General features: G+C 41.6%; 3 protein-coding genes and 1 non-coding gene across 4 annotated transcripts in view; 1 reads left to right on the top strand and 3 right to left on the bottom strand.

The window, feature by feature from the left end:
- Positions 1-200: 200 nt before the first annotated feature.
- LOC117405089 (ras-like protein family member 11A) lies at positions 201-3,252 on the bottom strand. The gene is made up of 4 exons (XM_059030691.1): positions 2,843-3,252; positions 2,310-2,366; positions 2,044-2,120; positions 201-1,732 (listed from the first exon to the last, which is right to left on the bottom strand). The coding sequence occupies exons 1-4, from the start codon at positions 2,961-2,963 to the stop codon at positions 1,277-1,279; spliced, it is 711 nt and encodes a 236-aa protein (XP_058886674.1). The 5' UTR covers positions 2,964-3,252; the 3' UTR covers positions 201-1,276.
- A 2,538-nt stretch (positions 3,253-5,790) lies between these two features.
- On the bottom strand, positions 5,791-9,360 carry LOC117406883 (large ribosomal subunit protein eL21). Its single transcript, XM_059030690.1, has 6 exons — positions 9,232-9,360; positions 8,262-8,340; positions 7,787-7,848; positions 7,386-7,498; positions 6,441-6,591; positions 5,791-5,919 (listed from the first exon to the last, which is right to left on the bottom strand). Exons 2-6 carry the CDS (start codon positions 8,326-8,328, stop codon positions 5,830-5,832), a joined length of 483 nt encoding a protein of 160 aa, XP_058886673.1. The 5' UTR covers positions 8,329-8,340; positions 9,232-9,360; the 3' UTR covers positions 5,791-5,829.
- Positions 6,882-7,017, bottom strand: LOC117407546 (small nucleolar RNA SNORA27). The gene has a single exon (XR_004545071.3). It is a non-coding gene; the product is annotated as a small nucleolar RNA SNORA27 (small nucleolar RNA).
- Positions 9,361-10,831: 1,471 nt separating the features above from the next.
- The window catches only part of LOC117972794 (ubiquitin carboxyl-terminal hydrolase 12-A), a 21,830-nt gene continuing 7,222 nt past the window's right edge, over positions 10,832-25,439 (top strand). Inside the window, exons 1-4 of the mRNA XM_059030689.1 lie at positions 10,832-11,329; positions 20,052-20,132; positions 21,183-21,396; positions 24,216-24,445. Of these exons, the coding sequence (XP_058886672.1) occupies positions 11,282-11,329; positions 20,052-20,132; positions 21,183-21,396; positions 24,216-24,445 (573 nt within the window). The 5' untranslated portion in view covers positions 10,832-11,281. The remainder of the gene's footprint in view (positions 11,330-20,051; positions 20,133-21,182; positions 21,397-24,215; positions 24,446-25,439) is intronic.

Raw genomic sequence — 25,439 nt, 5'->3', positions numbered from 1 at the left:
TAATTACAACACTGTGAAGAGAGTTTGTGCTGAGGACGAACGCATCTCTCGGCTTTGCTTTGTTCCAGGGTCACGCATTGACACACAGACGGATCTTTTTTATATTTAAAAAGCCATTTATAAGCGAAGTCATCCTCAAAAAGAAAAAAAAAAAACAAGAAACACGTTTATTAAAGATAATAACTCTCAAATTTCTTGAAAAAGGTGTTTTTTAATATAAAAACAGTTTTACATTCAAGCATGATATACATTTTTACTGCAGAAAATAGTTGATATAATAAAAAGAACAGCATATTAAAACATATGCATAATGTTTCACTTTTAGAAAATTGAACCAACTACTGTATGTATCAAGGGAAGAGGTCATTCTGCAGGTCCAGTATTAGGCACACTGTACAGCATTAACCACATCACATTTCAGACTGAACTCTGGGGTTTTATTAACGACTATGCAAAAGTAGATTTATGTAGGTAATAATATATCTGCGATCTACAGTAATTAACAGAAACGTTGTCTGTTTACCGTATTCAGGTTTTTCCTGCTTACAATGTTGAATTGTCCTTACTAATGAATTAACAGGTCCTCATGAATAGCTCCTATAATAAAGTGCTGGACATGTTAGAAAATGGATGACTTTTAATATTTTACTGGGATGGGTGTGGGGGGGGGGGGGGGGGGTATCTTCAACTTACATGTTCATTATTATTATTATTATTATTATTATTATTATTATTATTATTATTATTATTATTATTATTATTATTATACTGCCTTATACAAACATAGTTAGAATTACTAAAGATATTTTTGAGTAGAGTGTGTACTATAGTACTGCGTAGCTCTGGCATTGAATCTGAATCTATAGATTGTTCTATAGTACTCACTAGTACTTTAGTATAGAGGTTTCTTCTCCTAGGTTCTGTATGATGTTTGCCATCATCCGATCCAGAGCCACTCAGAGTTATGGCAACATCATAAATATGCGAGAGGGCAGTGCAATTATTAAAATACAACAAGAGGCTTCAATAACCACGTATTGCAATGCAGCCACACCCAATAGACAATGCCTTCGCGTTATTATCATGAAATGTTCGCTAATTCCTTACAGATGTTATAAGAAGGCGACACTACTACTACTGCTACTACTACCACTACTACTACTGCTACTACTGCTAATAATAATAATAATAATAATAATAATAATAATAATAATAATAATAATAATAACTCAGAATCAGAATCAAGCATGTTGATCTCACGAAGTGTTTTTATTTTTTATTTCGCTTTGGAGGAGAGCGCTTGTTTAAAGCGCCGCTTGAGGTCTTGCATGTTGGGTGATTTTGGCCGGGGGATGAGGGAGCCTCTTCGCTTCTCGCCGTTGATGTAGTGCGAGTTCAGCTTGCTCACCTCTTTGCAGAGATGCTGAAACACATCGCTGACGTCCTCGTAGTTCTCGCTGGTGGAGATTTCCAGGAACGCTGCTCCCAGCTCGCTGGCCAGCTGGATCCCTTCGCTCGTCTGGACCTGCCTGGCGTGGAGAAGGTCGCTCTTGTTACCGACGATGATCACTGGCGGCTTGGTGTCCGGGTGCGCTTTGCGGATGTGCTGGTGCAGCGAATGGATGGCTTTGTGGCTGCTGTCCTGTGTGATTGAATAGACCAGGATGAACCCGTCTGCCCAGTGGATACACCGGGAGGCGAGGTCCGGGAGTCGAACCCCTTCTCCGTTAACCTGAGAAAAAAGAGTTGCAAACCGTGTTACACAGTCAGGCAGGGTTATGATGTTTCTCATCATAAACATGTCCACATAGACACTCAGGTGTGGGTCTGGATACAACATAGCGCGATCATAGATATTATCATTCTTTAAAGTGCTTCGCGTTGTCCACACCGTTTATATTTCACACATGTATCTAAAATGTAAACCTAGCCGATAACCGTGCAATCGTTCATTACACAGTTTACATTACACACGCGTCTGTGAACTTCTGCATTCATACACCAGGACTCAGCATAAGAAATCACCTAAATAATGGTACTTACCTGGATGCATGGCGTGTCTTGTATTTGAATTGAAAGCTGATCTCCTTCAAGCTGAACGAGCCTTGAATACAGGTTACCTGTAGTAATAATAATAATAATAATAATAATAATAATAATAATAATAATAATAATAATAATAATAATAATAATAATAATAATAATCACGTAGATGAGTTAGGTTGGTATGTTGTATGGGGGGGACACACTTGTTCTACCACCATGCATCTACACTAACCCACATCATGTGTAATGTGATTCATACACACCTGTGTTAGACTCGTAATCCCCGATAAACCTCTTGGTAAGGAATCGCACAATCATAGCTGAGAAGAAGCAGAGATGACAATTAATGATGTGGACTGCGTTGGCTTTTACTTGACATAATAATATGAAACAGACAGCACTGATGTAAATGTACTGGGGTCAAACTGGATCTGAGCTAAATCATCATTTAATTAAACCAGCAGCCGGCGAGTTTGAGCTAAACAGAGAGACATGTAAAGTGAAGTCAGTTCCGTGCGTTACTGACAACTGATTACTGAACACCGGCGTTGTTTCAATGTAATGGATTTGATGCTACATTCTTATTGAGAGACTGGGAGCAAACAGTCCCCATATAGTTCAAACTATATTTCTATCTGCATGCATTTGAGTTCAGAAAACGTTAAAATGTTGCACATGCCCGTCCATTACTACTACTACTACTACTACTACTACTAATAATAATAATAATAATAATAATAATAATAATAATAATAATAATAATAATAATAATAATAATACTAGAAACGAAACTTACCGGTTTTTCCTACTCCCGCAGAGCCCAGCACTGCGATTTTGATATCCCGGTTGATAATATAATCCGGAGATTCTGGAATGGGCGCAAGTAAGAAGTTGTTTGACATGTTCAGAAGACGCATCGGTCTGTGCCACGGTGCAAGAGTACGATCTGAATGTGAATGAAAACCAGTCTCTCTGTAAATATATATATGTCCAGTATGTATCCAACACTGCGCATATGCAAACAGAATTCCAGTTGTATAGCTTGCTTTATCGGGAATGTTCAAAGTATAGGAGATTTGCTCCGGTCCGGTGCTGTAGTTTGTTTGTTTTCTCTGTAGATAAGCGCTGTTCACTTTCACTCGCGCATCCAGTCCACAGCCCCAGTGGTCTGGTTTGAGCGTAGCCGGGATTCATCCTTTATGCAGTGTCGGGTGGCAGCACGCGATCCACCTATTTCTATTCTAGCAGCCAATGAAGAGGAGTTGACCTTAGAATTGCGTAAAAGCCTTTTACGACGAGACGTTACGCATCACTTTTCAACAGCATCAACAACACTCAACCACTCATGGCTCGGAGGAAATGCGGCTAGATACACAAAGGGGGTTCAGTAACTATGCTTTGGAATGCGCTTTCCATCGTAATCGAATAGCAGTCCTATTCTGGAGCTTAGGTATTTTAAGAATGTGATCCTTTGTGGCCCTGCATGATGGTATTATCATGACATTTCACTTGTGGGTCATCTGATAACAAAGTCAACGTTAACCAGACTAAAGACCGCATCCAAAAATAACGTGCATTTGCTGTGGGTGTTTGTCACTGGTTTGGTGTTGTTTTCTTCCAAACTGGGCTCTGGTAATTTTGTAGTCTCCATATGTATACCATCACAGGAGAAATCTTATTCATGTTTTAAATATATACATATTCCAGTAAACAGCAGTTTACTGCAGTATAGGTTTTAGTTCTGTGCTGGTGTGGTTCTAGCTATATACAGAGGTTCAATATATTGGCCATGCTTGGTTTAAGTGGGTACGTTTGTGTTTATTAACTGTGTTCATTTTTTGTCAATGGTTAGTTATATAGTAACCTATTAATGAGCTATAAAGCTATAAAAATGTCTAATCCGTTTTAAACTCGTTTCAGTGATCTGACCAACGTGCCCATTATAATGATGCCACTGTTTTAGATATATTAGAGGGTGAGAAGGCTATCTGTTGCAGTTTGTACTACAGAATGCACGCCCTCGCAATGAGGGGCGAGAACACGCAACTCTCCATAGAACCCTTCATTGGGGGGGCCTCTGTACTGAAATAGCACGATAACATCGGAGTGAGTATCCTATACTCTATCATTTGAATCTGTGTGATATCTGGAGGGCTTTTAATTACGCGCAGGAAGCAGGATCATTATGAAGTGGAGTCTGCAATCTTCAAGTTCGGAAACATAATTCCCTGTTTTCTTAAACTAAGAGTGATGTTTAAGCTGTGTTGATGTGTAAGGGCAGTAGTTCATTTGACCGGCATGTCAAGCAGTTCTCAAAGGATTATGAAAACATGACTCGGAGAGCAATGTAGCGAGTGTATTCAGCATGATTTTCAATTATGAAATATGCAAGCGCTCCAGCTTGATTTGTCTCTTATTATTGTGAAGTAAATTGACTGTATTAAATCCCATTCGAAGCAGCGCTCTTGTGAATGGGCTGCGCACGGACCCTGTCCTGTAGTTCTGGTGGAGTAACAGGTAAAGGCAACAGTAGCTCGACTGTACTGAAGACCGCAGTTCAAAGCGCATTGACTTGAAACATGCTGCAGCTATACAAGGAGGAAAGCAGACATAACGAGAGAGGCACTGGGGTCAGAGACGCCATATGACTGTTCAAACTATGGAGATATCTCCAATCACTTCACTATATATATATATATGCAGCTTCAAATGTTTTTAGAATAATTTCTTGGGGACCATTAAGGCCTTGGACTCCACATATTTGCTATGTAACTACCTGTACTGCATGATTGTCTGTGAATTGTCTTGGTGCACTGCAGTTACACCAGCGCGATCACATTTTCATCAGCAGCTCTTCATACACCCGATGTCTTTCGAATAATTCATTGTCTTCATCATTTTTGTTTTAAAACCCTCTTCTTCAACCTGCATTTCTAAAAGCCCTCATCTTAGTGCCAATAATGGAAGTTGAATTGGCCTCCAGTGAAGCACTAGCTTTGTTTTTACTGCACTGAGCATGCAACCTTTCCTGTTAATCTACCCCACCACCTTCCATTCGAAATCAACTTGCTGAACCTCATCCTTTCCAAGCCTTTTGAAATGTATAATTATAAATATTTCAAATAAATCTCTTAGTGTTAGAAAACTAGTCCCTCCACTTAATTATAAAATGATAGTTACTTCCTGTCATAGGTCAAAAGGCCTGATTACAGAAGACACTTGGACAGTAACTGACAGATCCCTCCCAAATGAAATACAAACTTCCACCACCTACACTCCAGTCACAGGATTCAGGGGTTTATTGGCTGGTATCTGCAGGAAGCAATAAAGACCGGTTTAGCTGTACCCAGCCTCACTGCCCATCCCATCCAGGGTTCACTTCCAGGATTTCAATTCCTTTGTAAAATCAATTCCCACTCCCTGGTAATCAATTACAACACATCACTGACCAAACTTGCAATCAATGTATTCTCACATGTAACAAATTAAAATCACTGTTGGTCCACTAAATTGGCTTCACAACAAAAGCAGTTGAACACAATTAATGTCTCCAACATACACATTCTAATTCTTTCAAAGGAATTGGAATCTGATTTGACCCCAATCCTGGTTGCATCACTCTCATTCTCCTTGGCACTCCCTTGTCTTGAGCCTCATGCTGAGAATGTATGGAAAGCTCATCCGCTAGTGTGCAGTGCCTATGCTAGGAAATCTAGGAATAAGTTAGCAACACAGACAGAGATGTTTGTTGAAAACAGGACTTTATTTTGGCTTGACCATGCTTTACGCCATGAACTCGTATGGGATGGGCTCCAGAAGTTGCGGTACATTGCCCTTGGTGCTGACGAAGTGGGCCTCACTTGGAGCTGCAGGCTGCAAGAGAAAAGAAAGGCTTAGGAGCAAGAACCCCACCTCCTCTTATCAACAGCAATTCACACATCTACACATGCGGGGATATTCCTGAAATGCACACAGAAAAGAGTTTACTGAGGGAGATTTCTAACGCAAGTACTGCACTTAATGAAAGTAGTTTGCTAGAACTTCCCAGGCTAAGAAGCTTCTCATGAATCAAGAGTTCCGCACTACTCCACACAGATGAAGTCTGGAGCAGTGCTAACCTAACCCAAGCAGCATAGTACACTCAGCCTAAAAGTGCCTTAAACCTCAACAAGTCCACAGGGTTTAGAGTCCAGACTGGCTTTGCTCTCATTGTCGGTGAATTGTGCTCCTGTGAAGCAATTGTAGGAGTAAATAGTTGAGCAACAGCTATAGGGATACTGCTGTGGACACCCTGCAGGTGTACAGCAGTAGCGGCTACTATCTGAATGACAGTGTATTTAATAATATTGCATTGCAGCATGTAGTCATTTAGAGTGCTTAGTTTTTGATCATACCTGGCGTTTCAGGTCAACCCAGGTGCCGTTCTTCTTAGCCTCGATCTTCTTCTTCTCGTTGGCCTTCACGCGCTGCAGGAAGCTGTCTCTGCTCTTCGAGTGCTTGATGTGCTCGATACGCACATTGATTCTCTTGGCAAGGATCTTCCCTCTGCAAACACAACTTTATATTTAGATCTACACATTTTAACATAAGCGCTTACATTACGAGAATTCATTCTACCCAGGCAGCTGTGTGAATTGAATACCACTCAAGAGCTGCTTCTTCAAATCTTCCAGGAAGTTTAGAACCAGTAGTACTCTGATCAGAATATTCATAAAGCCTCACATTTAATGCCCAAGTATTTCGCAAGTGTATGACTTGACCTCAGGGCAGGCTGAAGCACCAGTAGAACAGGAAAAACTTTAATTGCTACAGCTCTCCAGCGGCTGCTCACACCCTCGTGTCTCCTTTGACAGGATCCAAGCTAAATTAAAAAGGAATTTGCTTGGGTTTTAAAAGGATTTTTGTTATACCCCCCTTGAATGACCAAAGAGGACATGAAAGTTGTCCAACTGGCAAAGTGAAAAGGGGGGGGGAGGAGAGACTGGACGGACTGGCTTGAGTTCCACAATGAACAGATTTCCAAGAGAAGCTAACTTTCAAAGCACATCTTACCTACAAGGAATAGTACTTACATGCACCAACTGCATCACCTCCCATACTTGGACATATCAGAAATCTAACACAAGCTTTTTACAACAGGATCTACAGTTTAGAATTACCATGGTCATTACGAATAACTAGTCATGCTACAAAAGATATGAAATATCTGTGGCAGAACTAGAACCCACTGCACCCTCGTGTAGAGATGTGCAATTACTGCAGTAAGAAAGACTTTAAAACACAGTATGCACAAGCACACTTCATTCAGCGGGCGGTTACAGGTACAAATGCATACTCACTTGATCTGCTTGTTGACAATGATGCCTACAGCATGCTGGGTGACATTGTAAATCCTACCAGTCTTGCCATGGTAGCACTTGTGGGGCATGCCCTTTTGAATAGTTCCCATGCCCTGAAACCAAACAAATCAAGTTTCAACAAACTGCAACCAAAGAGTCCACATTACAATCTGGGTTGTTTTGTCAAAAGGCAATCATAGAAGACAGTCACCACAAGCCCTAGCTCAGTCTAATATACAAGAACGGACACATCAGCAGATTCTGCTCAGCTCTTTCAATGGAGTCGATTTAACCCAAAGTAATCTTCTCCCTCCAAGAACGTAAAGAAAACTAATTTACACATCAAGCCATAATACATCTAGGAGAAACCACATGGCAGGGTTTGTATACAGACAACATACCTTAATATCAACGATATCTCCTTTCTTGTAGATGCGCATGTAAGTGGACAGTGGAACAGGCCCTGTAAAAATGTATTGAATCAATATCCATTACAACCTGTAAGGCCATCATTTAAATCAAACATCATCATATCAGATTGGATGACATTTCTGTATGCATATGGTGACAGAGTCTGCAAGAACACTGAAGCCAATGGACAATGAAAACACTTTAGAACAACTCTGTCCATTCTATTTTCAGATCAGCTGCCTTCATTTAGAACAATGCATTATATTTGCTGGATCTATACATCTGTATAAAACGTAGGCCTGTGCGGCTTTCAATGTCAGAGAAATAAGCTTGTTTTGTCAAAACTGTCAATCACAGGCGACAATCCTCATCAAGCCCCAGCTACCAGCGTCGCTTTCACTCCTGTCCTGCTCTACTCCAATACACGACTGTCCTGCAACTCGAACTCAAAAGTAAAGTCCTTACCATGCTTGCGGAAGGGCCTGGAGAACATGTACCTCGTCCCCCTCCTCTTACCCCTGGTGTTCGTCATTTTGCCTGTTTACTGCAAGACAAAATGGTAGGAAACATGTCAAGGTTTGCATATGCTTGATAAACCACCACTCCTAACAGAAACACATTGCATTTTATTCCACCCATCATTTTACATGAGCACGTAGTTATTTGCTGCTGGAGAGAACCAACCCCGACACATTACCAAGTGATGGCGAGCGTGCAAGCCACAGATTACCACATAACCACGCTCTTGATCACACTAGTCGTACGAGACGTGAAATGTAGTAAAAGACGTGGAACAATGGTACACACAGTGTGCCTTCAGTACCATGTACGTGGTGTAAACTTAACACAATTCAAGTTGTACTTTAAAAAGGATTACCGTGTGGTGCTTTTTCGTTTTAAATTACTGCCGCTGACTGTAGAGTGTATATTATATATATATATATATATAACGAACTTGGGTTAAATCTACATGTTCAGATTAGCATTTTTTACTTCATACTACAATACCTACACAATGCGGCTAGACCGACACAAATACAATACAGTCCGGTGCAGACACGCTGTATAACTCAAGCTTTAACTAAACCTACCGACTTCTGCAGGCAAACCCGTGTAACCCAGACGGCATCACAATGTATTAACAGCTATATTTTACACTGTGTTTCGCAATGTTAAAAGCGTTATTAGATCTCTCTTTACATTAACCAAGTGGTGACTGTGTGCGACAGGGCCCTCCAGCGCTACCATGCTGCAGCTTTAGGAGCACACCACAGACGGACAAAAACACATTATTCACGGCCATCCGACCTGTTTAAACATTTTAAACGCGTATATCGCGAACTTCAACGCCTCCTTGATAAACTCTGCAGGCCTGTAAAGCAGTAAAACAGCTTTTTATTGAATATTTTTAACATGAAACAAGAGCTCAGCCTACCCCTGCTTGCTTGCAAGATGGCGGGTCTGGCGGAAAGAGAAAGCTCAGGACCCCATGCTCCGCCTTACATGTGAGCTAAGGAAGACTAAGCTAGTGCCTGAATGAAAAAAAAACTAAAATAAAAAAAAAACATTTTCGCTTTTAATCGATTTACCTCTAGTACATTCTCCGATATTTTCTTAAAATAGTAGTGTGAATGCGCGTCTTTATGATTTATAATTTAAATGTCTGAAGGACCCTTAAGAAACTGATCACGTGTTCCATGTGACTTCGTGCGTTGTTTCAAAGAGTATGATGTAATGTTGATCTTTCTGACGTATTGTCTGTGGAACAATTCAAATATATATAGGGTGATTAGAAAGTAAGTTTACCGCATCAACACACCATATCGTGACTTCTTTTAAAGGCCATTAATCATGCTCTTTGCGCAGACAGTCAGGGATAGAAATAAGTGTCCCATTGCATAGCAGTTTGATCCATTCCTGGTTTTATTACGAGTTTAATTAGACACACCTGAGCTTTTTACCTATATTCACTATGGCTAATCGTACTTGTATTAAACCCTGGAATGGGTGAAACTGCTCTGCAATAGGAGTCTTATCCCCATCTGTGAAAGTTAGAATATGCTGGTGACATTAAATATGCCAAATACCCGTGATGAGTGCAGAATGCATTAAATAAATAAATCAAATAATGGATAAATAAATGATGATTAAGAACGGATACAGCAGGATAATGCACAGATACACAGATCAGCAGATGTTCAAAGGGGAATACAATATTCCTTTAATGGGTCTGTGTTAGGATTAGCATTGGGGTTTGTTTTAATACTCTGTGCAGCTAACCTGAGAACACACTGCATTGAATTAGCTGGGTTACACTGCAGTTGCATGACGTCACAGTGGAAATGGAACAATGCTGTCAGCTGGCTGTGTTTACAGAGGTACTTGATTCCATCTACATTGTATTAACCATTAATAACAACAACGATTTTACACAAAGACATGTAACAGACTGCTTCCATTTCACCACCGTCAGAGCAAAGACAAGTATTGAAAGCATTGCAAAGCCCAGAGAGATAAAGCATATTTAAAAACCTGGCAAGCCATGGGTACTAAATGCATAGCATAACCACTGGGGAACAAAACATGGGACACTGCAAAATGACTGGGGGAAACTTGTATAAGAGCTATTACAGAAATAATATTCTATAGGTCAGGTGTGATTATTATTATTATAAATAATGAGTGCAATCATCATAATCTATACAGCACAGCAAGCAACAGCACGGCCATGATAGTTTGAATTGGCAGCAATGGGAAATACATGGTTCAGTCTAGTTTACATTATTATTATTATTATTATTATTATTATTATTATTATTATTGTTATTATTTCATCATCATAGAATCAGCTCTTTGTAAAATGCTGTATTCCCCACCATGACCCCTCCAATGATTCATTCAGTTAATTACAATGATATAACTGCTTAACTATTTAAATTGTGTCAGAAAGTCTCCAATATTTACTGGCAAATAACCATTCCGAACAGCTGTAGTTAAAGTGATGACGTTTGGAATGGATCGAATTTGGAAGCAGCTCTAACAATTCCATGCGTCTGCTGATGAGCAGTCGACTTGTATGCATGCACCTGAACCGGCTCTGTCTAGGACCCCGGAGGGAAGCACCTATACGACGTGACCGCAGCTGACTCAGGAAGAGAAGTGCATGTACTGCTCTCTGGCTGTGTGCAGTTGGCGTTTCTCTGCGAACTGTTTTTGACTGGTTATACAACTCGTGTGTGGAATCGTTTAATCGTTGTGGACCGAGAAAACGACAACAACAACTTTTCTTCTCCATCTAGTTGCATATGGTTTATACACAGTACAACTGAGCTGAGCAGTACCAGCAGAACTCGAACGCAAGGCTGTGTTTGTTAGCGGCTTTAGAACCCGGTACTCACGCTGTCTGCTCCCGTGCTCCGTGTTGATTAACACTACACTTTGATCCCTTTGCTCCCTGTGATTGGTTGGAAGATGGCGCTAGGCGGATGGAAATTCTAATGACACTTTCCAAAATCGCCTCCATTTGTACCATGGTAAGCATTCTTTGCTAATAATAATACTTTGTTATATATATATATAAATAAATATATGTATGTGTGTGTGTGTGCGTGTGCGTGTGTGTATTGATAGCTAAACGCAGTAGCGAATTTCTTGCTTTTTCTTTTCTCCGGTAGTAATGTGTGATTAACAAGCCGTGCACGAAAGGTCTTTTTTTCTCACGCACCCCTCCGTCCTCCTTGCTCTCGTAGTACTCTGAGTCAGACAGGCTCGCTTCTTCACTTTAATTTCAACCCACAATTGCCTGGATGTTTTTTTCAGGCCTAATTCTGTTTCATGACAGTTAAAAACAGCCCAAGCAAAGATTTAAAATAATAATAATAATAATAATAACAAATAAAATGTGGAAAATAAATAACTCCCGCCGGTGTCATTTCAAAACCTGTTGAGAACATTTATTTTGCAATAACCAAACCTGCAAAGACTATAGAGAGTTCAGGTAGCGTTGCACAACACCGGTAGCGGTTTACAGCTAAAGGTCACGTCAAAGAAATCACGCTGTGGAATACCGAACACACGCCTTGCAGATATAATTAACCATTATAATATTAAGACATACGGTGACCATCTGCATGGAGTGTATGTGTGCAGCGCTGGGCTGTACAGTACTGACAGCGGTTACAATTAAACACACACACACGGGGATAACATTAATGAGCACACTCTGCCTCGGTCTTTTCCGTTGGCTCATTGAATTTATTTAATGTGTTGCTAATTGTCACCCGCCCCCCAATACATTAAATTAAATTAAATGAACACTGTCTGCGGTCGCCCCGCCCACTTCTGCGTATTTCTACGCGTGCATATTTTGGTTTACGGATATAGAGTTTTAAAATGAAGTCTAGCTTTTTAATTTACAAGACCTTGCTAACAAATAAATACATTATTTTGCACATGTTGTTATAAATAGAATGTATAAAAGTAACAACAACTATTTAGGCTGGAGATGAACTGTTTCGGGCTGGTGTGTCACACAGACCCCCACTGATTAAGAACATTACTGGGCTAACTTTAACATTAGGTAGTCAAAGGTTAGTGCTTCCATCTGTGACTTCAAAATGCGCTCTCAGGAATCTAAGGAAAAACTATCCGAATCTAAACCCTGGCACTGAAGAAGGCTCTGCAAGCCGAAGCGTGTGTCTGCTCTGCTTGCTTTCTCATAGTTATTATAAGGTTATCTAATCGAGGTCTGAGAAACAGGTGGAACAGTGGGAGTAGTGGGGAGATTGCTTCCTACCACGAAACTCAAACTTGTATACCCTCTTCAGAAGCCGTAGGGAAAAAGGCACGTTTTCAGAGTGCAATGAAATTTATAAAACTGTTTCAAGAACGATCTGCTCCTTCCTTCCTAAAACTACAGTAGTCATTTTTTTGCTGTTATGTTTCAAATGCATGTGGTCTTCAGCGTTGTCTCAAAGCGTTCCAGAACCCCCTCTTGTCCATATCGCAGCATTTTTTTCCAATATATTTCTTGCTTTCTTCTGGCGCTGTGATTGAAGTGAGTGGCATTGTTGGAGGGGTGTGATCTGAATACACTGCCATCCTTAGAAGACATAGCGAGGGCTCCCGACTAAATGATGAGAAATGTATTGCCCAGTTCATTTGTGACCCTGTGATGCGTGATTATAAATGTGAAAAGAGTCGCCTGTGTGTTTAACATATCAACGGGCAACACGACACACAGCAAAGGTAAACGTCTGGAGTTCCTGTAAACTTTGCAGGGTGTTTGTAACAACTGAAGATGATTGACAAAAAGCTCACATCAGGTGCTCTTGAGTTCTGCTCTCTTCCGGTCCATGATGAATGCACAATGTGCACAGATTGCTACAGAGAGCGCTACATTTGCATGACAAGCTGCGCTCCTCTGTGTTTGTTTCAGAACACCATGTGCCTCTGAGTCCATTGCTCTTACTTGTGCATGCTGAAGTTTCGAGGAACATGTTTTCACTTGCAGTGATGCCCCAAGCCTGGAGTACTGTAAGGGACCGCTTCACAATTATTATCAGACTGGAACTTCTAACAAGGACAGGTTACGCACACCGCCCGCCGAACCCAAAACACAGCGTTTGTATGTAAATAAAACACGGGTAGAATATGTAGTGGTAGTAATAATATAAGACATTGAGAAAGTCTAGCAGTCATTAGGTTTTTATTTATTTTATTTTTTTTAAGTATTCATAGAATGCAGACAGCCGGCAAGTACTCTTAACAAGCATTAACATAAAAGACAGCTAGAACATGTTTATTCCCAGCAGCCAGAGACAGCACTCCCCAGCTGGGAGTTAGGGCTACATCTTGCAGGTCTAAGCTGTCTCGTGGGCAGGACGATGGCCAGTTCCACAGAACGGAATTGGGGAGACCTGACCATGACCGTTACACGCTTCAGGACTGGACTCTTTCTAAAGTCAGTCCACAATTCCACTCCCAGCTTCCAGGTCACTCCTTTCAAGGATTTACCTGCAGTCTCTGTGTATTCCTGATCCCAGCCCATAGGTCTTAGCTAGGAGGGGACTGGTTGTCTCTCATGAGAACACAGGGGTAGGCACTTGAGGACTGCAGTATCCGCTCTGTTCAGGAAGACAGTGCAAAGCTGGTTCAGTTTATGGAAATATGATCCCACAAGTATAGCCAGCCCGATCAACCAGACTTCCATCAGTCAACCTGACCTCTCTCGGCACGCATTCCCTAACACACGAATGACCTCCACAGCTTCATTCAGCGCGCCTGGATAGGAATCCTCTGGCTTCTTCTGTTCGGCTCTGTGTAGGATACAGGTTCCCTTCTTTCTTTTGCTTCCTGTAGGAGAAATCGCTTTAATAATTAAAAAAAAAAAACAGCATTTTAACCCTTTCATGCATGGCGACCTCCTATGGGGACAGATTAAAAACTCTTATTTTTAGTTTAATATGTGGACATGTGAAGATACAAATGCATGATGACCTCATATGAGGCTAGGAGATGCTGTGTTTTCTTTGTTGCATGATGACCTCATATGAGGCTAGGAGATGGTGTGTTTTCTTTGTTGCATGATGACCTCATATGAGGCTAGGAGATGGTGTGTTGCTTTTGTTGCATGATGACCTCATATGAGGCTAGGAGATGATGCGTTTTCTTTGTTGCATGATGACTTCTTAAAAGGGAGGCCATTTTTCGCCTTATAAAAAAGCAATGGGGGAAAAAATGGTCAATGAAAAATATATTTATTTTGTGCCCAAAACTACTTTCAAATGTGTTTTTTTTTTTTTTTTTTTTTGCTACAGTCGTGTGCACATTTATAAGAACACCTCAAGATGTATGGTTGATATCCTTTATATACCTACCTACATGAAAACCTCTGGGTGTGAAAATTTCAATTTCCTGTCAGTAATCGGTGATATTATTATTATTTATTTCTTAGCAGACGCCCTTATCCAGGGCGACTTACAGTCGTAAACAAAAATACATTTCAAGAATCACAGTACAAGTAATAATACAAATAAGAGCAAGATAAATACAATGACTTTGGTTCTAGCAAGTACAAGTATGACAAAATACGATTCAATAACGGAGCAGATAAGTGTCAGTGATAGTTACATCAGGATATAATTAAGTACAAAATATTACAGATTAAATAACACTTGACAGATTACAGTACTCTAAAGTACAGGATTAAATGCAGTAAAATAGGGGGCAGATAAGAGCAAGTAAAGTGCATTTAAGGAAGAGTGATAAGTGTCCAGAGGGCAAAAAAGAGGAGTTCTACAGGTGCTGTCTGAAGAGGTGAGTCTTGAGGAGGTGCCAGAAGGTGGTCAGGGACTGGGCAGTCCTGACATCTGTAGGAAGGTCATTCCACCACTGCGGGACGAGGGTGGAGAAGGAGCGGGCTGTGGAGGCAGGGGAGTGTAGAGGAGGTAGAGCCAGTCTTCTAGTGCAGGAGGAGCAGAGAGGTGGGGTGGGGGTGATATACAAACAATAGGCACTCGTGTGAAAATGTTAGACCACTTTGTGCTTTAAGTAGGCATCTTAAACAACTTCTAAAAGTCTCCTGCATTTTACCATTTGTGTCTGTGTTCCTTTTCTCTTACTATTTTTAAATTAATTGCATGTGTGGCCTATTAAAGTCATCAATTAAACGGGACAATGACTAATTTGCCTAGTTGACAAGTTTTCCTCCCTTGGCCCGTTCTTGTGGTGTATAATGTGATGAAAGCTTGGCTCTTAAGATTAGTGAGTGAAAGGCTTGTTTTCTTGTAGATTCCAGACAGACTGGCATTCTTCTCTTTTTGTGTTTATCCGGCTCTCGTTTCTCTGTGCTGATTTTCTGTTGAGGCTTTTGTTTATCTGCTTACCTGGGTTCCGGAATAGTTTCTTTCCAGAGAAACCGAGCACTCTGCCCCACCACTGCTTTATCTACACACAGACAGCGTGCGCTTTGTTAATATCAGGGGCTGTTCTGACAGTAATATGGGATCCCAGTGGAGTGCCTTCACGCTGCTGTTCTGACAGTAATATGGGATCCCAGTGGAGTGCCTTCACGCTGCTGTTCTGACTGTAATATGGGACCACAGTGGAGTGCCTTCACGCTGCTGTTCTGACAGTAATATGGGATCCCAGTGGAGTGCCTGCACGCTGCTGTTCTGACAGTAATATGGGATCCCAGTGGAGTGCCTTCATGCGGCTGTTCTGACAGTAATATGGGATCCCAGTGGAGTGCCTTCACGCTGCTGTTCTGACAGTAATATGGGATCCCAGTGGAGTGCCTTCACGCTGCTGTTCTGACAGTAATATGGGATCCCAGTGGAGTGCCTTCACGCTGCTGTTCTGACAGTAATATGGGATCACAGTGGAGTGCCTTCACGCTGCTGTTCTGACAGTAATATGGTATCACAGTGGAGTGCCTTCACGCTGCTGTTCTGAGCTCACAGCTGTGCAGCCTCATAAATGTGAACCAGCCAGTCTTCAGTGATGTTTGAAAGATGCTATTTTCCTGTCTGCTGCACTTTGTTCTCAATTCAAATGCATCAGTAGGTTTGCACTCCTGGTAAATGCATGCATGTGGCTTTTCTTCATTTTAATATTGGTACAGTATGAAAAGCTGTAGCCTTTTGTGGCTCCACTGTGCTGAGTTCTTGGAGTCAACATCCTAGTGCTTAAGTCTTGAACCAGCACAGAGATTACGTTGGTCACATGTACTGCCATACAGCTAAATGTATTGCATTTGTGCTTGGTTGTTGTATTATAATATGATCTGCTGGTTTCACACACTCCGATTTGCACGGATCAAGGACTTCCTACCCTTATCTTAGGAAAGATTTGTGCTAAACTGTTGTAATCGCCTGTGTGGGTGAAGATGAGTGCAAATGCAAGACACAAGGTCTGAGATTTTTATCAAAGTGCATTACTTTACAACAGCATGGTAAGCTGGGTTGGTAAAATTGACCGTATTTAAGCCCTGTACTGTAGGTGAGTTTCTAATAGGTGCATCTATTTGCACAATTATACGACATGCGTTCCAATTTGAACTCATTGGGGCAGGCAGCTGGTTTGTTGTTGCTACTTCGCTTGCTATCATGTTCAGAATTACAATACAATACAGTACATTGTGTCCGAGAGAAAGCATGCAGCGTGCATTCTGCAGTGTGCAGTGAAGCAGAGGGCAGACCTGCACTGACAGGACAAGCTTTGAAAGCAGCGCACACATATTGGTATGAAATCAGCAGTATAATGGGTTACAACAAAATGCAATCCCAGCGGACTGTAGGAGGTTAGTAGTCTGTGATGAAAGTCTGGAGTAAATTCATTGCAGTTATCCAGTTCACCAGCTGGAGTTTGACACAGATTCAGGTGGTCAGAATCGGTGCATGTGTAAAATAAAGACCTGAAAAACATTTGCTAAATCCTGTCGCATGAAAATATTTGCACTTTGTTAACTTTTTTTTGCAGAGAAATTGAATTGCTGTGTAGTTGCATTGGCTAGAATGTGCTGGTAAGATAATGTACTGGAATCACAGGGAGGCAGTGCAGCACTGGTAAGATAATGTACTGGAATCACAGGGAGGCAGGGCAGTGCAGCGCTGGTAAGATAATGTACTGGAATCACAGGGAGGCAGTGCAGCACTGGTAAGATAATGTACTGGAATCACAGGGAGGCATTGCAGTGCAGCGCTGGTAAGATAATGTACTGTAATCACAGGGAGGCAGTGCAGCGCTGGTAAGATAATGTACTGGAATCACAGGGAGGCAGTGCAGTGCTGGTAAGATAATGTACTGGAATCACAGGGAGGCAGTGCAGCGCTGGTAAGATAATGTACTGGAATCAGGGAGGCAGGGCAGCACTGGTAAGATAATGTACTGGAATCACAGGGAGGCAGGGCAGTGCAGCGCTGGTAAGATAATGTACTGGAATCACAGGGAGGCAGGGCAGCACTGGTAAGATAATGTACTGGAATCACAGGGAGGCAGTGCAGTGCAGCACTGGTAAGATAATGTACTGGAATCACAGGGAGGCAGGGCAGCTCTGGTAAGATAATGTGCTGGATGATGTACTGCTAATCTGTGGCAGTCCTAAAGGACCCATTTGAATCACACTATTGTAATGTAATGCACACTAACAGCAGCTGAACAAATCAAACTGGAAGTGTACGAACATATTAGAGATGTAAAACAGACTAGACAAGTGCATCTTTTAGTATGGTACAGATCCTGCCCGCTACTGCTCAGTATTGTCACTGTTCTGAGCAGGGTCCAGTCCCAGCTGGTTCTGATGGGACGTGCAGAACGTCTAGGATATGACAGACACAGTTTGGAGGCTCTCTGTATTCAGGTTGTGTCACAGCTTGGCTGGAGGGAAATGGAAGCCATGGTCATTGTGTTTCAAAACTTGTATCGCTGCTCTGTGCCAGTGTTCCTGCCCCCTGATGTTTTGATGAGGTTTGCAATGACTGCTTCTTATTACAACAACTCCAGTATTGGGTTTTATTTACATTGTTTTTAGACGTCTGTGTGTGTGAAAGGTGTGTTTTATTTGCATTGTTTTCAGAAGTCTGTGTAAGTCTGTGCAAGGTGTTTTGACACCTTGTGTTCAGTTGCCTGCCATAGACGTTACATACCTTAGGCTAGGCCAGCCAAAGTGCCTTTATATTAGTAAGCGCCAAACTCGATAAGAATAAATACCATATTACTTCGAATTAACTCCGCCCTCGAATTAACACCTCTCAGATATCAGCTTTTTAATAGATGCCATCCTCGAAATAAACAACGCTCTGAATGAAGAAACAGAAAGGTATTTTTATTCTACCCCTGCTCAAAAAATAAAGAAAGAAACGTGCAACTCTGCCTCTGTACATGACACCCCCGAAGAGACTGCAGCCTCAATCCAGCATGTAACACAAACTAATGTACACCCACCTTAGTAAGCAAATGTTATTTTATAGTACAGTCCCCCGACAGACAACCCAAGATGAGCTACTTACAGCACAGCAGTCCTTCACGTCTTTTTTTTTTTCTCCCCCATGAGAGTTCAGTTACCTCATCCTCAGCTTGGATGGTGAAAACTTAAACTCCGAGGAACGTAGAGCTTTTCCTGTAAGCGCTATCTGAAAGCTGTCCGAAGACATCTTCTTGAAGGTGGTTTAGTTGTTTTGTTTTTTATTCAATTGGAATTTCTCAGTCCTGTACAATTATATAAAAAAAAACGTGCTTATTATTTATGAGAAGATTTAGTTTTGGTTTCTCTTGCAGAGAAATTACAAACAAGCAGGTATATTGCAGTGAGAAAAATGGCAAAAATCACGTAATAGGTGTTGGGACAGCAGCTAAAGACATTCCATTGAACTTTCATGTAGAAATAAAGGGTGACGTTATTAAGATCAGCTGCAGTTTAGATCATTAACAGGGATGGAAGTAAGACTCCCATTACATAGCAGTTTGATCCATTATTGGTTTTACTAATAGTTTAATAAGACATACCTGAGCGTGTTACCTATATGCTGTGGCTAATCAAGCTCGTAGTAAAACCTGGAATAGGTGAAACCGCTATGCAACAGGAGTCTTATTTCCGTCCCTGATGTTTTTAAATAGCGCTCGTTCTGCTTACAGATGCTGTTTCTGTTTCCTATGCATATCGCTGACGTCTCTGTTTCTAAACCTGTGATATTTTGTACAGGACTGTTGATCTCCCGGATCATTAGTGAAGCGGCACGGCATTTCTCCAGGGTTGTGTCTACTGTACATAACAGCACCCCTGCTGTTTTCTGTTTCCACACGATCACTGTAGCTGCAGACAGACTTTTATTTAAAACAGTGTGTGAGAAGAAGGTGGCTCCCGGAGCTGCTCGGGCCCTGTCACCTGCCTGCGATTGCTGTAAATGGAAGAAGGACATGCTTTCTGCAGCAGTGTGTGGCAGCGGGTGATTGACCCAGGACGCGCCACTACAGTATCTATTCAGTTCCAGACATGCTTAACCAGGCGCTTCACTATATAAAGAGCATATGCAGCTCCAGTACAGTGGTGAGAATGGCAGAAGTTTTGAGATGTCTTTTATTACCGTGTTTTTAAAATATAATCCGGTGTACGGTATGTCTTCTGCTTGAGTGTTGGAATGTATGTAATCCACAACTGCAAGACTAACCATCTCTCTTTCCTTCTCCCCTCTCTCGCTCTCTCCGCCCTCCCCTCTCCCCATCCCTCTCCCTCTCTCTCTCTCTTTTGTTTTCCAGGGCGCCAATGCCTCCACTCTGGAAAAAGAGATTGGTCCGGAACAGTTCCCAGTCAATGAGCACTATTTTGGTTTAGTCAATGTAAGTACAGTATAACCCACTAGGAGACAGCCGACTGGTAGGGGTTTGATTGTCCGTGCTGTAGAAGGCTGTGATCTGATCAGGATGTCGTTCACAGACACCTAGTAATATTTTAGTGTGAAGGGACACTAGCTTTAAAATGGTTTTTCATTCTGTATATGGAAAACAACAAAACAGAATGTAATTCAATATGTTAATGTAACTTTATTCAGCAGGGTTTCATTCAGCTTTATGAAGCAAAATTAGTTCTATAGGGGGATGCAAAACCTTTGGCCATAGCTGTATTATGATGCCAGATGCAATACATTTAACACCTACATAGCGAACGGAAGGGCACGACCAGGAAGAATAATGGAATGATTTCATTAGCTTTGACCTTTTTTAAGACAGTTCATTGGGTGTACGGGAGTGTAGAAAGTGATGTGTATATTTTGAGCTGCTGTTTTCTAGGACGTAATTACCAGGAAACACAATGTGTTGTAGAAAAAAGGGGGCAGTTTGGCCTCCACAATTAGATGATTAAAAAAGAAATGAAAAGCTTTCAGTACCAGTGCTTTGATGGTCTCTCTACCCCAGTATGTTAATTTGTTTTTTGGAATCAGAATTTTTAAAGGACTTTATTCTTCCCACACATGTTCTATTTAAACTTTTCACATTCCTTTCTAAATTTACAGTCATGCAAACTCTGTCGCAAAAACAGTTTTCCACATAGCCAGGATAGCTAGTGAGATGAAGAGGACACATGGAATGCAGTAATACCTCTAGACTGTTAGCACACTGATCCTATCTAGTGATTCACAGGGATGGGAATAACACTCCTTCTGCATAGCAGTTTCAACCATTCCAGGTTTTACTGCGAACTTGATTAGCCCCAGTGTATCGGTAACAAGCTCAGATGTGTCTTATTAAACTCATAGTAAAACCAGGACTGGATCACATTGCTATGCAATGGGAGTCTTATTGCCGTCCCTGGATTCGTGAGTATTACTGCTTTATTGTACGAGTTTGCTGTGTTCTCACGTTCTTGCTTGTTTTTCTGCTTCCCTGCAGTTTGGAAATACCTGCTACTGCAACTCTGTCCTCCAGGCACTCTATTTCTGCCGTCCGTTCCGCGAGAAGGTGCTGGGGTACAAGAGCCAGCCGCGCAAGAAGGAGAACCTGCTGACCTGCCTCTCGGACCTGTTCCACAGCATTGCCACGCAGAAGAAGAAGGTGGGAGTCATCCCCCCCAAGAAGTTTATCACCCGACTGCGCAAGGAGAACGGTGAGCTTGCACTTTCCACAGGAGGAGCAACAGCGTGGAGTGGAGTGGAGTGGAGTGGAGTGGAGTGGAGTGGAGTGGAGTGGAGTGGAGTGGAGTGGAGTGGAGTGGAGTGGAGTGGAGTGGAGTGGAGTGGTGGTTTGCATGTTCTCTTCTGGAATGCATACAGTACAAAGCTGTATAAGTCTCATCCCCATTGGAATCTGTTAGCAGCAACTACACTTCTAATGTATCTGACAGTGTGGGTCTATTAGCATCAACTACACTTGTAATGTCACTGAGAGTGTAGATCTCGCTCTCAGAATGTCAGTGATAAAGGTTTCTAAACATTTAAACCACATCTACTTGGCAGATTAAACACGTCGCCATCAGCTTTTCATCTGTTTGTTATTTAGATGCAAGGTTTAGAAGTGTTCGTGGCTACCTCTGATCAAACACGAAGAAACGTACATTAGAACCTCAGAACTCTGAGGGAGTTCCATTGCAGGGCACTCTGCTCCACTCCACTTCACTGCAGAACTGTGAGGGTAGTCTATGTAAATCTGCCCTGCACCCTCCCCATTCATTTTCAACTGCAAATAAACCATTGGGAAAGCGCAACTTTTTACATTTAAAATCTAACTTTGACCTGTTCCCTATGATACAAACAAGCATGATTTATACACATGGTTTAAATCTACCAAGAAGAAGAACAGTCTTTTCTGTGACTAACTCAAGGGCACATATCTTTTATGTTTTTCCCACAGTAAAGCAAAGTTCAAGACAAAAAGACAAGCAGCCCACTCAAAGCATCATCGCTTCTTTTTGTTTGTTATTTTTTTCTTTGTCATAAAGACGCACAAAGCACTGCAATTATAAATCACAGCGTGGTAGTCTGGACTGGAGCACAGAACTGTACATAACACTTCTGTTTGTGTAATTAAAGTACATGCAGTACATACTGTACATTCTGATCATCACAACAAGGGGCAACTGAACACATAGGAGCTGTATTCAGCATCTCCCCACTCGCACGCAGGCATATTAAAACATGTGTCCGAAACTGTCTGTCAAAGAGTACGTAGGTTTACATGGCATTGTGAATTCTGTCAGCCCCACCTAATCTATCTATCTGTTGATATTTACACCACTAGAGTGGGTGTATCTAGCGTGGGATACATTTCTGTTATTCCACTTACAGTAAGTGCAATACCATGCTTACCGGGACTAGTTTCAAATGTGTCTCTGCTCACATTCCAATCCAGTGGTGTGCTGCTGAAATTGACACACTGAGCTCCAGGTTCTAGCTAAAAAAGACAGTTTGCGAAGAGGCCATAAACAGGGTTCGAAATGAATCTGCGTCGAAGCACACTGTCTGTTGAAAATCAAAGTACAGATCTGCCAGGTAAAATAATCCCTGAATTAAATTATTATTGTTATTATTGTTATTATTATTGTTATTATTATTGTTTTTTTTAATTACACATTGTATTGCTGTTTATTTTAGATATGTGGTATTAACACAATATTGAATGCTCGTTCGTGGTATGTGGTTTCTATTCGCTGCAGGACGATGTCCCTGTGGGTTATGGAAGCACATCCCCCTGTATCTACCTAGCGTGAGTGGGGCTCGCAGTGGAAAAGTCTGGCTCATGATTTGAATAGAATGAGGAATGCTGTTCAGTCCTGGCATGTAGTGTAAGAAACTGGCACAGATGTCCTGTTACTATTACTAATGTGATTCACTGGAAAATAAGGCTGTTTTTACCAGCTGGGATAACGTTGCCCCTGTTAGTGTGGAGCTGTCTTTTCATCATCTCTTGAAGAAACCCTGTCAAGACCCCTTTCATTTAAACAAAAAAGCAGTGGTAACTCTGGATTGCCAGGGGGAGAGCTAATCTGTCATCTGGAATTTACTCTGCGTCTTGCAGGCTTTCAGGTTTACCGTGGCTTTCCATTTTCCGGCAAGTTTCACGAGGAGCCATTAAAACACCGATGTGTTTTGTAAATGCGGTGGTTTTAGTATTTTTTCTTTACTTTTCAGTGAAGGTCCCCAGGTTTGAAATAGGAACTCTGTGGATCATTGCACTGGTTACTGTGTTCCAATTCCATTGTCTGGCAGCTTCATAGAAAGGGCTGTCTAGTTGTAAACTTGGATTTAGTTGTTGTAACCTTTTTGTTTCCACCTGGTATTTTGAATAGTGTTCTGGAGGGAGCGGTGATAGTCTGAAAAGTTTGTTGATGTTTTTAAATTGACAATAGGATTGGGTATTTTAAGTGATTCAGACTTTTGTATCTGTTGCTGTAAATGTCAAACTTTTTTTTTACATTTTTTTCATTTAAAAATCAAACAAACCCACTTTGCTCTGTGTTTGAGTTTTACACTCTATTTTAACATCCTGCATCGGGGTACAGTGGTATACAGTACAGTGCATCAAGATATTCTAAAGGGTGACGCTTCTCAAAAATGCGATAGCCATTTAGAGTATATAGTTCTGTTTTATACTTTTACAGCCTTAGGTTGAGGCTAAGATTTCAAAATGTCTCATTTTTCCATTTCTGTCAGTTTTTCCTTAAGTACTATTGAAAACTGCAAAGTGGTATGTAATTCAATATGTTGGCATAACATTATTCAGCAAGTTTCATTTGACCTTTGAGGCAATTCTATAGGGTGATGCAAAACTTTTGGCCATAGCTGTACATATCCTGTCAAAACTTTCCTTCTCTTGCGACCGGTGCAGCCAGGGGATTGAGCAGTGAGAGTGGTGGTGCCGGTGTGCTGCCCCCCTGAGACAGGTTAGGCATTGCCCCTGACCTGCCCCATGCTGTGCTTCCTTCTCCAGAGCTGTTTGATAACTACATGCAGCAGGATGCCCACGAGTTCCTCAACTACCTGCTGAACACCATTGCAGACATCCTGCAGGAGGAGAAGAAGCAGGAGAAGCAGAACGGACGTCTGCCCAACGGCAGCCTGGACAGCGAGAACAACAACAGCCTGCCCGATCCCACCTGGGTGCACGAGATCTTCCAGGGGACCCTCACCAACGAGACCCGGTGCCTGACATGTGAGACTGTGAGTCAGCACACAGTCTGTATTATACACAGAGAGAAGGGCTATTCAAATAGCAGGTGCAGGGAGGGGTCTGACCTGTGAGACCTTGAGTCAGCACACAGTCTTTATTATACACACAGAGAGAGAGAGAGAAGGGCTATTCAAATAGCAGGTGCAGGGAGGGGTCTGACCTGTGAGACCTTGAGTCGGCACACAGTCTTTATTATACACAGAGAGAGAGAGAGAGAGAAGGGCTATTCAAATAGCAGGTGCAGGGGGGGGGGGGTCAATTCCATTTCCGATTCCTTTTTAAAATCAATTCCCTTCGAATGAATTAGAATTGATATTTTAGAGACATAATCATTCATCGTTCAGCTGCTTTCATTTGAAGCTGATTTAATTGACAAACAAGCACTTCAATTTTAAGTCATTTATTGCCAATGTGAGAGTAGTCCTAATTGATTAAAAGGGAATGGGATTTGGAATTGAGAATTTATTTAAAAATGGAGCTGGAATTGAAACACAGGGATTAACCCCATCCCTGAGCGTGTGTGTTTTTTTTATTTAGGCCAGTTTATTTATTGTTTTGTTTTTGAGGAAGATCACATTAGAGCTGGATAATGACCACTTAACCAGTGATTAGCCAGGATTAGGTGCTGAGAACGGGCTAGCCTCTGCAATCGCTTTTCTTTTCAATCTTTAATATGCACCACTGCTCTGCAAGAAGTGCACTTTAATGGCTAGAAAATGGGGCATAATGGATATTAAAATAGTATTCATGTATTTTATATTTATATATCTCTGTATTTGCTTTTGCTCAGTGTCACTATAATGACCACTGATTGGCCAATCTAATTGCAATGATATAAAACCCATATACACCCCTATGAGGCCTGACTGGAACCCTTCTTCAGCCCCAGCCCCTCGAAGCCCCTTGGTTATTCTGGCTTACTCATTAAGATGTGATTTACCTCGGATTTGAGAACAGCATCTGCACGGTGCTTTGTGGAAGACA

The sequence above is a fragment of the Acipenser ruthenus genome, chromosome 9 (assembly GCF_902713425.1).
Source record: "Acipenser ruthenus chromosome 9, fAciRut3.2 maternal haplotype, whole genome shotgun sequence".
Taxonomy (NCBI): Eukaryota; Metazoa; Chordata; class Actinopteri; order Acipenseriformes; family Acipenseridae; genus Acipenser; species Acipenser ruthenus.
This window is presented reverse-complemented; position numbering and strand designations above follow the sequence as displayed.

Bases quoted from the DNA above. Each gene is read 5' to 3' on its own strand.
- LOC117405089 (XM_059030691.1), bottom strand. From the start codon at position 2,963: ATGCGTCTTCTGAACATGTCAAACAACTTCTTACTTGCGCCCATTCCA. The intron at 2,367-2,842 runs GTAAGTTTCGTT...GCTTCTTCTCAG, and splicing joins TGCGGGAGTAGGAAAAACCG to CTATGATTGTGCGATTCCTT. The intron at 2,121-2,309 runs GTGTGTATGAAT...TTATTACTACAG, and splicing joins GGATTACGAGTCTAACACAG to GTAACCTGTATTCAAGGCTC.
- LOC117406883 (XM_059030690.1), bottom strand. From the start codon at position 8,328: ATGACGAACACCAGGGGTAAGAGGAGGGGGACGAGGTACATGTTCTCC. The intron at 7,849-8,261 runs GTAAGGACTTTA...ACATTTTTACAG, and splicing joins CAGGCCCTTCCGCAAGCATG to GGCCTGTTCCACTGTCCACT. The intron at 7,499-7,786 runs GTATGTTGTCTG...GTTTGGTTTCAG, and splicing joins GAGATATCGTTGATATTAAG to GGCATGGGAACTATTCAAAA.